Genomic DNA, 13,555 nt, shown 5'->3' on the forward strand with positions numbered 1-13,555 from the left:
GTGCCACATCCCCGTCTGACAACATATACCTGTAGAGTAGGTTTACACATGCTGAACTGTCTATAACTTGCATTATGTATTTGGATGTAATTGACTTGTCTTGTAATGATCAGATTCACCCACAGCAGATGATGGTAAGACAGAGCGCCTTAAAAACATTTCCTATGCTGCTGATGCCACCCTGTGGTATTTCTCTGAACATACAGCCAGATGTAAGGAATGAAAAGGAGAACCAGGATTGTCTATTACTGACAAACAAAAACAGTGATTTCCATTAAACGGGGGAGAAGTAATTCTGAAATCAGGCCATTGAGCACAATGAATTCACTAATTGTGAGATGAAGTCAAAAATGAAAACAAATAAAATGATCTTACAAATGAAGCCAATCATGGGCAATGGGATTAGACCACATTTTAAGGGTCAAAATAAAGAAGAGGAAGTCTATATACTGTAGCATAATATTTTGCACAAAGAATTATAGACTGGATTCTGTATTGTCTTTCATTCAGGTCTACAGACTCTGTCCACAGTCCAGTAAAAATATGACCAATAACTATGATGCTTTGCTACCACCTAGTGGTACATTACAAAATGATGCAGCAATGATGCTAAACACGTTAAACTGCCATGCAACACAAAACTACAGAAAAATGTATTACTTTCTGATTACATCAGTTTCACAGTATTAACAGCATACAGCCAAGGGTATATACACTGTAGAAACATCTCAAAAACCATACATCAAACCAGCTGACACTACCCTGAGCTCAGGGCTTTGCTCAGGTTTCGGTGCTCAGTCCCACAGCTCACTGATCTCCATGTGCCTGAGTGGCCCGAGGTGAATGTGCATTTGTCTAAACTGGGGAGATAATAAATCTCACATGTAGTGTACAGTCAGATGGAGGTCGAGCTCAAGTGAAATATGAGATTGTTGCCATTAACTTTATTACAATAAGCACTGGCTTAATTTTTGTTATTAACTGACTGAAAGTTGGAATAATACAGGTTTTGGTTTACATATTAGTATTATGTTTGTGTACAGAGAAAGTGGTTGTTTGCACGTCTGACGACTACATTTGGTTCATTCTGTGGTAACTGGAAGTCAGTCTAACGAAGTCAACAGAACTCTATAGTTTGGCATAAAGAGAGATGCCATCGTGAGATCACCAGAGTGGACAGTTTCACTCCTCAACTGACTGAGGACACAGTCATGAGAGTTCTCTAACGTTACAACACATGCAGATTAAGCTGACAAACAGATCAAACATCCATGACCTCTCCTGTATCCGGTAAAGCGACTCTAATAAAGAGCTCTCCAATAAAGAGCTGGTCCACTTTTAGATGACAAGGACAGAATCTGCAATGACCTTCAATTACTTTATTTACCTTAATTTAACCATGGTAGTTTTCTTATGAACAATGGTCTTCTCTAAAGCTCAGGAGCACTGTTATTGCCTGTAACATATAAATAACATTTCATCACTCCCTCTATTTACCTTTGAGGGATCAACCCACAACAAACTAACTTCACTTTTCTATATTAATCTTAAAAATATCAGCAAATGGTCATGTTTGTATTTCACCCTAAAGAATTTGCATCTCAAGAAATCTGCAGTTTCATGAGTAAAATCCTTGTGTAGGTGTAGATGAAAGCAGTGGGATGTGCTGTGACAGCAGACCAGTGGTCATTTGTCACACATATGCCAGTTACATCACTTGAGACAAACAGCACACACATACCAGACCACGGTCATGTGTTTGTGTCTGTTTCATAAAGCCTACCAATCCCCACGCTGCTCCACTCCACTCAAACATGCTAATGTACCTGTGCTCTGCTCTAATTGGTCCCAGTGATGCTCTCTGCTCCACCTGTGTTCATGGGAAGCCTCCAGTCAGTCCTGCAGTCAGGCCCCCGCAACTGTGTGCGAGCACGCAGTGGTAATATTATGCAAACAAACACTTCTTTGTTGTTTGGCACCTATTGCACCAACCTGCCACTGTGGAAGAAAGGGAGAAAGTAAGTGAAGGGAAAAGGAGAAAGGAATGGAGGGGTGGAGGAGTAAGGAGTGCTTGAATTCATTAGTGTGATTACCTGAGGCGTGCTACTTTACAGGGGGTAATCTGCCAGTCCGCTTCATACCCTCCAAACTTCAGCCAGTCTGCTAATGAGCGCTTGGAAAAGTTAGTCAAGGTGGAGAGGTGCTTTGAGGAGCTGTACACCCCAGACTAAGGTGCTATTATATATGCTGGATCAGAAAACAAAGGATGGCTGCCGACTTTAATAACAGCTAGGACCAATGAAGACTGATGCTGTTATAGTGTTTTGTTTTGAAATCTGAAATCACCTAACAAAATGGTATGATGGATAGTGAGCTTCAGAACAAAAAATCCCCTGCTTAAATCTTTGCTTACCTGAAAGCATGAACTTTTTGACAATATAGTAGCATGCACATATTAGTTTGACTTATCTGTGATATGAAGTGTCACATTTTCTACACCATTTGAGACAACCTACCAGGTTAGTCACAAGGACACCACAGAGTTCAGTTAGTCACATCTCTCTCAGGTAATGTCGAGAACTACAGCTCCCTCCTACTCTGTAAGTAGAGGTAGATTAGAGATCAGATCAACCCCCCCTCTCATTCTCCTTTTCTCTTTATTTTTCTCCCCAGGAGCTCAGGCCATGGCTTTAGAGAGACAGCTACCATGAGCAAGGCTTAGGACAGCCCACGGGGACGGAGAAAGTGAGAGTGTCAAAGAACAATAAAAGTGCAGCAAGGGCTTGGTTACAATGGACAGGACAAGACCAGAGGTGAGAAGGAGGGAGAGAATTCCAAAAAGAGAGACCAGAAGATATATACAGTGTGTGTGTATATATTTATGTATACACACTGTTGAGCGAGACAGAGATCCTGTAACTTTCCCCTTCCTCTCACCCTGTGCCTCTGCTTTATCACACAGCATCAAAACATAGCTTTAGTCCCTTGAGTAGCTGGCCTTTTTATCTGCTCCCTAGCTTCCCACGGTGGGCAGCATCCACCCATAATCTGCTGCCGTTTCATGTCTGGAGCGCTGTAGAGGAGGATAAGGGACTTGTTCAAGTGAAGATCAATGAGGTTGTATACATAGCATATGTGCATCAGGGGAATGAAATTCCTTTTTTCTCTTTATGGTGGCATCTGATCTAATGAAAAAGTACAATATACATGGATGTATTGAGAAGATATGTCTGCGACAAAAGTTTTCACAATAATTATCGGGTTCTTTAAATTTTTACACTACGGTCAAGGTTAATACAGAACTGTGGTGAGATTTCTGTCATGCACACTGTAAACAGCATCAACCTTTTGTTACTGAACCATCTCCCTGTGGGTCAAACATGCACAATACACACAAGGAAAAGTGTAAACACGTTGCATTATACATTTGTCAAAAACACATTTGGCTGTATGTCACAGGTATTTCGTTATTTAAGACACTGCCAAATGTCTGTGTGTGTGAAATCAAAGCAGGCTGGTGTATTGGCAGAAATAGCTGGGGTGTGAATCTGTGTCAGTGAATAAGGGAAATCTCCAGAGGCTGTTTTTTATTCACTCCACAGCTGGCTGACAAGATCTGCAAAGACTAATTGTGCATCCGTTGGAAGCTGCAGAAATTCTCCGTTTTGGATTTGACTGTTCTTTGTACAGTGGGCTACCTGCTTTCCCACCCAAGTGGCACATACAGGGACCAAGGGAACTTAAAAGTACAACAGAGAAGCCTTGAGTCACACGCAACATAACAACACATACAAACACAAATCATCGATCAACCCCAAAGTCAACCCTTGACCCTGACCTCCTCTAGCCCTCCAGGAACAAGTCTCCTGCAGGAACATGTGGAAAGGAAAAAAATATCAAGTTGGATTTGAAAAGAAGTCAGAGTGAAAGGAAGAGATTCAGACAGGAAACAAATGACACTGAGCTGATTGTGCTGGAACGAATAAAAGGGGAAGAGAGGAAAAACTTTGCATTGGAACTACTGATCAAAGTAATCCCCACAGGAAACCTCTTTTAATGAGAGCTGTACAAGAAAAGAAGGGTGGAAGACAAGGAGAGAGTGAAAAAAAAGATGGGTATGGTACACAAATTCTACACAAAAAAAAAAAAAAAAAAAAAAAAGAGAAAGATGAATCATATACAGTGCATGTGTGTGCGTGTGTGGCTGGTTGAAGGGTGTTTTCAAGATCATTTTAACATCTTCACTGAGGGAACGGCAGAGGCAAGGCCAGGTTAATTAAACCCAAGGGAGTACCAGTTGAGGGGGCACGCATTTGAATATGTCACAGTATGAGCGTGTCAGCCAAGGCCGGATGGTGGGGCTTGGAGAGCAAACATGTTGACTATGCATTACACACTAAAAGGAAGAGAGAAATAGAGAGAGTCAGATAGTAAGGGGAGGGGGCTCTGAGATAATTTGTGTGGTACCGATGCTTTGCTCTTCTATACCCACTGCGCCGCCGGATTTCTCTGAGTTATTAATGTTTGTCATTAGTTGCATTACGCTGGAGGACAGTGACTGGAAAAAAAACTGCAGAAATTTATATGGGACAAATATTGACAATAGCTGGCTCCTGAGTATTGGAGAAGAAAAGATGCAAACTATGTTAATGAATGGTAATTAACCACGAGGGTTTGTCTCTCCTGGATCCCAGCTAAATTGGTCCCCGAGTTGCAGCTAGAGACAGTCCTGGCCTAATCCTTTATTATAAAAAGATAAAGGAAAACGACATCATTAGCATATATTTGTGAAAGGAGGGGGGATTAAAAAGTGGAATTATTTCTTTTTAATTCCTGAATGGAGGATTCTTCAAACCATTTTTAATTATACATAATAAAAAGAAAAGAGTAAAAATGGTAAAAAGGAAAACAAAAGCTAGGGGAGGAAAATAAAGGGGTAAGAAAAAGGGGAATGTGTGGTGTCTTGTGTAGGATGCCAGCTCAAGGACAGAGGAGACCAGGATCATGTTTAATATTCAAAATGAATAATAAGACAGGAAAGAAGAAACAGATAAAAGGGTTTGGAGGTATCTATGTCAAGGATGGAACCACTCCTCTAATACACCCCTGTGCTGTGCGGTATGTGTGCCCATGTGGACCCTTCTTAATGATGTCAACAGCAGGGGTCACTTGTTACAGACAGGAACCATGCCAACAGTCAGCTGTCAATCATGAGAGAGGTGTGAAAATCCTGCTGTTCCACGGATCATCCTCAGTCACCATCACACACAACCGACAGCCCTTTGAACTGCTGAAACAAACAAAATACAACAGAGCATTTAGACAAAGAACAAGACCATGAAATTCAATTCAACAATAAGTGCAGTCTTTAAAAAACAAACAAGCAGACAATAATAAATAAAAGTTTTTATTTAGAAATTAGGAAGAGATTTTTAGCAGAAATCATATATATTATACATAATTACCTATTAAATTATCAACAGAAGAAGTAAAGCTGTTACTATTTAAAGCCTCTTTAAAGTTCATTTCCTTCTGAAATCAGTACCTGTAGTGCATTTGATGAATAAAATTCAGTGGCTTTAATCATTTAATAGGTTTTCTGAGAGCAGTGTAGTATCAGGTCTCATAAATGGATCTAACCTCTAATACTGAATATTCTGCTCTGTGCTGCACTCTGACATTCTCAAAGTGTCGACTTGGCATTGCAAGGTCAAGTCCCTGCACCCTTAGGTCCTTGAGGTGCCAAATAAATTAGGAAGAGAATTAAAAAGGAGAAAAAACCTAAACATTAGCGTAAGCATTTGCCTTATCACCCCAAGTCTGTGATGAGAGTGGGGGAGAGTGGCTGCATTGTAAATTAGTTCAGTGCTGAAGGGCCGTCTGACAGTCATAGTGCACTCAGCGCTAACACAGATGTCGAGGGCTCATTTACAAAAGCTGGGCTGCTGTGTTGCGCCAGTGGCCCAGAGTCAGTCGACAGCGCTTTTCTCACAAATATTGGTTCTGCTGCCCCGGCTCAGCCTGGCTCAGTCCAGCTCCCACTGAGCAGGAACAGGGAGGGAGAGACGAAGGCAGGGAGAAAAAGAAGAAGATGACAGTTTTCCCAGCCTCAGCCCAGGGAGTCAGGGTTTTTCGCTGACTGGTGTTGTGAGCGTGGCCAGCTCTTCTGTCAGCACTTTCCTCTCCTTCATCTTCACGCGCACTGCCTCTATTAGCTGGCCGGCAGAGGGGATCTGCAGGGGAGGGGAAGGAAAGAAAAAGGGTGTGGGGGTGGTGGAAGAAGGGGTTAGAGAAAATGAGAAAAACACCACTATTAAAAAAAAGTCAGATTTTTGACACCTGGCAGCTTTTCAGAGAGCCTATTTGCTGTTTTGTGAAATAAGAGAACTTCAGATGGGGCCTGAGGACTTGTGAAACTTTTGAGGGACCGTCCATGTAGAGGAGCTTTGACAAAACATTTCACAAAACAGGCAACACAGCTGTAGTTTCACCACCTCATTTCTCGCTGCTGTTTCTAACCTTTCATTTACAATTAGCGGTGATGAGTGTATGAGTCTTCGGTATTAAAGGAAAGTTTCACATTTTTTCAAGTCTTAAAAAGACTAACTTTCCCAAATGTGCATACATTTAAGCTTGTTGTATTTGTTCCTCCTGTCCATACTAGCAGTATCGGGATCCTGTTCAAAACGTAAATCCAATATAAGGAATTGTGGGAAGTCTTGGTCTACCTAAAGTAAAGCTAATATGAGTTATTGGTAGTCTAGGTTAGACTAATTAAGTGGGTATCTACCAAAGCTATAGAATATTTAGTACAAAATTACCTCATTCGGTTTGTATCCCTCTATTGCAGCTGAGCAATGCAGAAACCAAAAAAGGGAAATTTTGGACTGATGAATTTTCATATTACCCTCAGCCTCAGCTAAACTAAACACACTTTTCTATTTAAAGGACTGTGAATTTTGTCCCTCATTTTATACTGAACTTATGTAAGGAAGGAATCTCTTCATAACAACATGGAAAGTAGTGATTACAGCAACCAAAAAAAAAAAAAAAAAAAAAATCAAATAAACATTTTGAATATACATGATGTTTGTTAGCTTTTTAAGACATACCTAAAAAATGTGACCCTCTTCTTTAAATACATGGCAACCATTGCCTTGTTTTTGAAGGGGATGGAGACAGACTGCATTTTCCTTTAAAGATGAAGTGGATCACTTTTCAGCAGATAAGTTGCCATATGTGTGCACTTTATTGTTGTCACAGAAACTTTGAAAACAAAGATTTGGGAAGGTCTTTCCTGGCTAATTCTGCTTATCCTCTGAATCAACACAACAATTTCATGGTCATTAGGGTGCCTGATCAAAGGCAGGTATTCATATTGTATCACCCATACATATTCACTTCAAGTTATGTGCTGTCTTTTACAAACAGCTTCTTGAAGCAAAGAGAAACAAATGAATTCCCTGAATAATTTCCTAAGTCACATGGCATTAGATGGGAAACAGACAGGCCAAGCTGTAAATAGTAAATTCAGTATCAGAAAATCTTTCACTTTCTTGTGACCATTTGAACCAACATCTTAACATGCTGTGACAAATATTACTGTACAACATCTGCATAAAGGAATACACAATATCTTGTTGCTGTGAAGTGATTAACACAAACTCACAACACAAACTGGAATTAGGACTGTAGCTGACATGTTTTAAGAACCTGGAAGAGAATTGATGTGATATGAAACCAATGAGAAGTGAGAAGCTCACAGCACACATACAAAACACACACAGTCCTCCTGCCCCTTGACACCCGTCTTCTTCATTAAAGGTAACAGGAGCTGGGAACACAAGGCCATGTGTGTGAAAGTGTGTGTGTGCACTTGAGCATGTGTGCAATAGGGAGTGAGTTCCAGCAGCACTGGATGCATCAAACACAGCACTATTCCTTAGAGAAGCACAACACTAAAGTAACTGCTGAAACATCTCCCTCTGCCCTCCTGGGAAAGCTCACTCTCTCTGTCTCTTTCTCTCTCTCTCTCTCACACACACACACACACACACACACACACACACACACACACACACACACACACACACACACACACACACACACACACACACACACACACACACACACACACACACACACACACACACACACACACACACACACACACGCAATATCCTAATCAGCTAATTGCACTTAGAGCCACTAACTATGCAAACAAACCTACTAAAATAGAGACAGAGACACAAATGCAAGGCTCTGTGGGACAGCAAAGCGGGAGACTAGATCATTAAAACTATTGATATGGGAATATGTGTAAACAAAATTAACAGGTAAACATGATCTAGATAAACCTAAGGTTGCTGAAACTGAACCTTACAACAGCTGTTGAAGCCTTAGCCACAAAGGTTACCCTCTCAATTCCTTTAGGAGAAAGCATAAATCTGTGTAAAATATGAATAAAGACAACAGGAATGATATCTTCATAAAGTTTCATAAAGCTGATATAAAGCCCGTCACAGAGTACAGTGAGAATATTTTAGTCTCTCGTACAGCAAATTATTCTATTGCATTTGATATGTCTCATTTTCGTTTGTCTCCCAATTGTGTGTAACTCACATCAGCAGATCCTGGCACAAAGAAAAACAAGCACTCACGCTCTGTGATGGGGGCGAGCAGGAATTTCATCCCCTTTCATTTAACTGCTAGATTTGCTGGTGACTGATACCCTGCAGGGTGGTTAGAGGTAAGCTGTGATGCAGCTGCTCTACTGCATCCCATGGGTTCTTAACGCAGTGTTAGGAACTGGCACTAATGTTATGCTACAGTTGATTTAACCGGGTTCCTGTCCCCTTTGGCAGAGTTAGCCAGGACCAGCAGCAGTGCTAAGCAACATAACTGCTGTTTTGCAAGAGCTGCTGTCCCCTATGGCAACAGTACAATAGCTACTGTAGCATTAAGCCATGCTAACGCACATCCATTACTATTCAACAGGCCGTGTAGAGCAGGCCTTTTGTCTAGGTATGATTTCTTAAGCATGTTTTAGAGATGAATAGATGTGTAAAGCCACTGACATTGACAAGTGTGTTTGTATATATGTGCGTGTGTGTGTACACAAGGACAGAACCCAAAAGCAAAAGGTATTTTTATGAGCCAATTAAATGACATTGCTATTCTATGGCCTGGGGCACACTGCAAGGCAAAGAGCTACTCAAAGTTGCAGCACTCCAGTGACTATTGTCTGGTAGTGGCATTATGCACCAACTTTTTTTTTGTGGTAAGATCGATCATTCTAGCTCTTTTGTCTTCTCCCTCAGAACTGGTTAGTGCAATTATTTCCAAAGGTCCAATTTGTGAGTAGTTGTAGAAATGTGTTAGGCTGCTGGATATCTAAATGAGAAGGGAGGGGGAATCAGGGCACCAGAGAACAAGGGTACATCAACCATCAGCTAGTAGTTACTGAGTTATTCTCTAGTTTAACACACATTATCAATAGATTATATAATATCAATATACTATCAAAACTGTAAAACGAATGTATAATTAGGTAGCTGTTGCCGTTTAATTGAACTGCAATATCCTACTACAAAAGCAAAATTTGGGCCCTTCAAAAGTCCTACAGTGGTGTTTATTCCTATAACACACATATACTTTTGGTATTAAGCAGCAATATTTGACTGGTAGGACAGGAGTGTTTTCACAGTGGTGAAATCTTTGTCCCTGGCTGATAAGCCATCTTCAATCTAGGCCACTAATCAAGGTAAGGAAGTAGTTATAGTAGTTTTATCACAGAAGAGAAACACTCTTTGATCTTTGATCTTCTCACTTTTGTTTGAAAATCAAATTTATCAAACGGGGGAATAACAACAACAACAACATGATAAATAGATTAAAAAAAAAGCCCAAGCACAAAGGCACCAGACTAAAAAGTCTTGCATTTGATTATCTCCGATAATAAATATGTCACATTTGCAAAAAGGGGCTCAGGTAAGAAAATCACTACAGCACTGAAAAACCTATTCTCTTCCTCTCCTTCGTAATTACCTACCCCTGTAGTGGAACAGAATCCCTCTCTTTTCTCCCCTTTAGGCCACTAGAGACTGATATGAAAGGGAATTGGACACTTGGGGCCACAAATACTGTAATTAAAAATTTCTCCTTTTCTTGATACGTTGTTTGGAAACATCATTTCAGTGTGCAACACGCATTTGTTAGGAATCTGACCTAAATACACCCCAGATTATACACAGGAAAGCACCAGGTCTTTGTTTCAGGTTGCTACTCATTATGTGTGAAAATGAGGTGATTCAAGTATGTTTGGCTTATAAATATAGAAAGGTGATATCCATACAAAAGAGATGCAACCTCTAGGTAGAATATAGTAATTAAGAGCACACCCATGATTAACAGTATGTCTGATTGACCAAGGTAGTGTACTGGGAAGCAGTTAGGATCAACAAAAACTGCTGTGCTGGCAGCAAACTGTCACATTCAAAATAAGAAAGTGATAAAAATGATTTCCTTTTAATATCTGCTCAGTGAGTTAACGGAATTTAACACATCTAGCTGTTTATTCAGTGTGGAAATGTCTATTTCCATCATTTATTCTGTCTTTCTGTGGGAGTCCACTCTGGTCCAAAGGACGACCGTTGGGTGAAATCACACTGGCAGCAACGCTAAAAGTCCAAAATAGCATCATGATTGAAGAAAAGTAACATTATTCACTTGGACTCTTTCCAACAATCTACTGTCTTGAAATATGTTCTTTGCTGTACTGTAAACTTGTCTTGTTAAATAACCAAACCAGCCCTACACCAACAAGTTGTATCTGCTGATTCTATTTCCAATTTGAATGCACTGAATAAACCCCTATGCTCTGACAGTAACTACTCCAACAGCACTTGCCTGCTGAGAACCCCCTCCTCATCCCCACCACTGTTCCAGTGACATATTTACAGTACAAAGCCTTGACTCGAGTCCCCTCCACACACATACAAACACACTAAGAGACAAAAAGAGTGGCTGATTTAATTAGCGCAATCATTAAATGAGGCTTAATTAGAGTCACTTTCCTTCAGAGAGAAGTGTGAGACTCAGAGCTGTTCCTTGTCATTACAGAGGCATAATGAGCCACACAACACAACAGCTCTCACAGCACTGACAAGAGAAAACTTTCTCAATACAACAGCGTTGCAAGGTATATCGAGAGTTAAATATGTAAAGCCCTAAAGAACTGCCAATATGGTGAGAAGCTTTGACAAGATGTGATATGAACAGTCTGTTATTTAACTTCAGATAAATGATGCAATATACTGTTGTACGTACCAGCGAGATACAGCAACCCCTCCCCCAAGTTCAATAAGTGTTTGAAATTAAAGGACTTATTTCTGCCCCATAGTCCATCCATAAATGCCTTTGATGTTTTATAACAAGTCTGGCCTGTCTCTACTACTGTCTTAATGTAATGCTCACCTGCTTGTTATAGTTTGGAGGCTGATAGGAAGTGATGCTTGTACGTCTCCCCTGGGTGTGATTGCGAGGTAAATATTAGCAGGCCCTCAGCGTCACCCCATACCAGTAAACCAAACCACTGTCCTCTCATAAAGAAATCAACAGAGTCAATGACTTTTAAAATGTTATTATGCTGTCATGAGGCTTGAGATGGGTATATGTGTGTACAAAATGAGTCTGAAAAATGATCTGGTGGGAACGTGTGTGTTTGCGTGCATGTGCACACGCTTGCATGCACATGCTCCTCCTGTTCATTATTGGCCAGCAGCAGAAGCCAGTCATTTCCCTGTCTTCATAAAGACTTGGCCCATTAAATTCTACCTCCAGTCAATAATTAGGACTCCACAAATAAACCAAAGGCAATTAAATCAATGCTTCCCCGGGCCGGTGCCTGGACCCCATGGCCCACATGGACACTCCATCTTCACTGCTGGCCTTATTCATGGTGGGTTGCGGTGGAGCCATACAGTACACCCCCTGGCCTGCTCATGATTATTAGATAGCTCCGTCCCTCGATCCTGGCTATGGAGCGCCGCTTATGGTGGCTCTCTACTGAGAGGCATAGGGTTTGATTTCATTAACTCACCAGTGGAGGTGAGAGAGGAGGAAATGAATGCAATGTTTCATTTGATTTTGAGTGGACATGTGGGGCAGCGGTGAGGGGGCTCCAGAAATCTATGCCACTTCTTTGGCATGAGGGGAGCAGTAACTCAACAGATACAGTCATATATCTCAGCAACACACTGTGCTGTGGATGTTTGTCTTGTTCTGTTAACATGTGGCAGCGCATAACAGTGGTGACAAACACACACAGAGACACAGATACAGTACATACCACTCTATAACCCTTTCACATTTGTGAACGGACACAGACACACAGACAGACACACAGACAGACACACAGACAGACACACAGACAGACACACAGACAGACACACAGACACAGACACACACACAGACACACACAGAGTGATTGATGGGTTTGCTATTGACAGGGCCACTGAGATAATAAAGTGCTGTCCCACTGGCAGCTCCATTAAGCACTGACAGTGACAAGATGAAGCTGGTGTGAATGCTCACATGCACACATGGATATGTACACATACCCAGACATACATACACACAGATTGACACATTCACAGTCAGTCAGGGACATGAATCTCTCTCACATCTTTCCTTTCACTGGGTCTATTTCTGTTTTTGTGTCTTTTTATCTCAAGAAGTGTGTTGAGTGCAGCTCGAGGGTGAGCACATATTATTATGAGGGAAGTCTGTTATTAGTGTCACAGACAGGGTGACAGCCCAGGCCATTCCACTTCACATATGTTCTGCTTAGTGAGCCTTTCATAAGCTATGACAGAGACTAGTGAAACCAAGTGGGTAGAGGATGAGAGTTCTTGAAGTATATTCACTCGCTAAGAAAACCAGAGGTTTCTTAGAGATGTGTGCATCAGCAGAGTCTAGTAAAAGCACATTATTATAGAGGTTTTAGAAATTACACACTTTAGGAAATCTGCCTGAAGTGATCAACACTCAAGTGCTAAAAGTGTCTGCATAAGACCTTTTCCTACTTGAGGTGTCATTCTGACCATCCAGAAAAGACAGCTATATGAAAGAGACAGGTGGTGCTTGCAGTCCCTTTGATATGACTGTATGCTTTTAAACAGACAGCAAGAGGAAACAGCAAGATGGAGAAAAAAAATTAGTAATAAATAAATAAACGAAAACCAGAACAAGATGGACTTGAAAGGGGATAGAAAAAGTCTGCTGCAGTGAGGGGGGATGACTGCGGTGGTCCCAGCTGTCCCTACAGGGACCTGGGGGCGAGTCTCAGCCTTGTCATACTTGGCTCTTCTCCTCCTCCACTCCCTACACCAGCTCCAGTCCCCCTCCAGCCCCCCACCACCCCTGTTCTGCCCACGGAAAACGTCGATAGCAGGCTGCCGGTGCCGAGGTCTCTGGTGGACACTAGCTCATTCTCCCGGCATCGACAGGCCCGCCAAATCAATATTTAGTTCCCCACTAACAAGCTGCCTCGGGG

The 13,555-nt window shown here is 41.4% G+C and overlaps 1 protein-coding gene across 7 annotated transcripts in view; it reads right to left on the reverse strand.

Moving 5' to 3' along the window:
- Nucleotides 1-4,208: 4,208 nt before the first annotated feature.
- The window catches only part of cntln (centlein, centrosomal protein), a 72,464-nt gene continuing 63,117 nt past the window's right edge, over nucleotides 4,209-13,555 (reverse strand). For 4 of the 7 annotated variants that reach the window (XM_026303709.1, XM_026303713.1, XM_026303708.1 and 1 more), the window contains one exon: nucleotides 5,459-6,233. In XM_026303709.1, the coding sequence (XP_026159494.1) occupies nucleotides 6,123-6,233 (111 nt within the window). In that variant the 3' untranslated portion in view covers nucleotides 5,459-6,122. Of the gene's footprint in view, nucleotides 5,291-5,456; nucleotides 6,234-13,555 lie in introns of those variants that run through there. The other 3 variants (XR_003295514.1, XR_003295513.1, XM_026303712.1) reach the window with 3 other exon arrangements.

This window comes from Mastacembelus armatus, chromosome 1 (assembly GCF_900324485.2).
Source record: "Mastacembelus armatus chromosome 1, fMasArm1.2, whole genome shotgun sequence".
Classification (NCBI taxonomy): domain Eukaryota; kingdom Metazoa; phylum Chordata; class Actinopteri; order Synbranchiformes; family Mastacembelidae; genus Mastacembelus; species Mastacembelus armatus.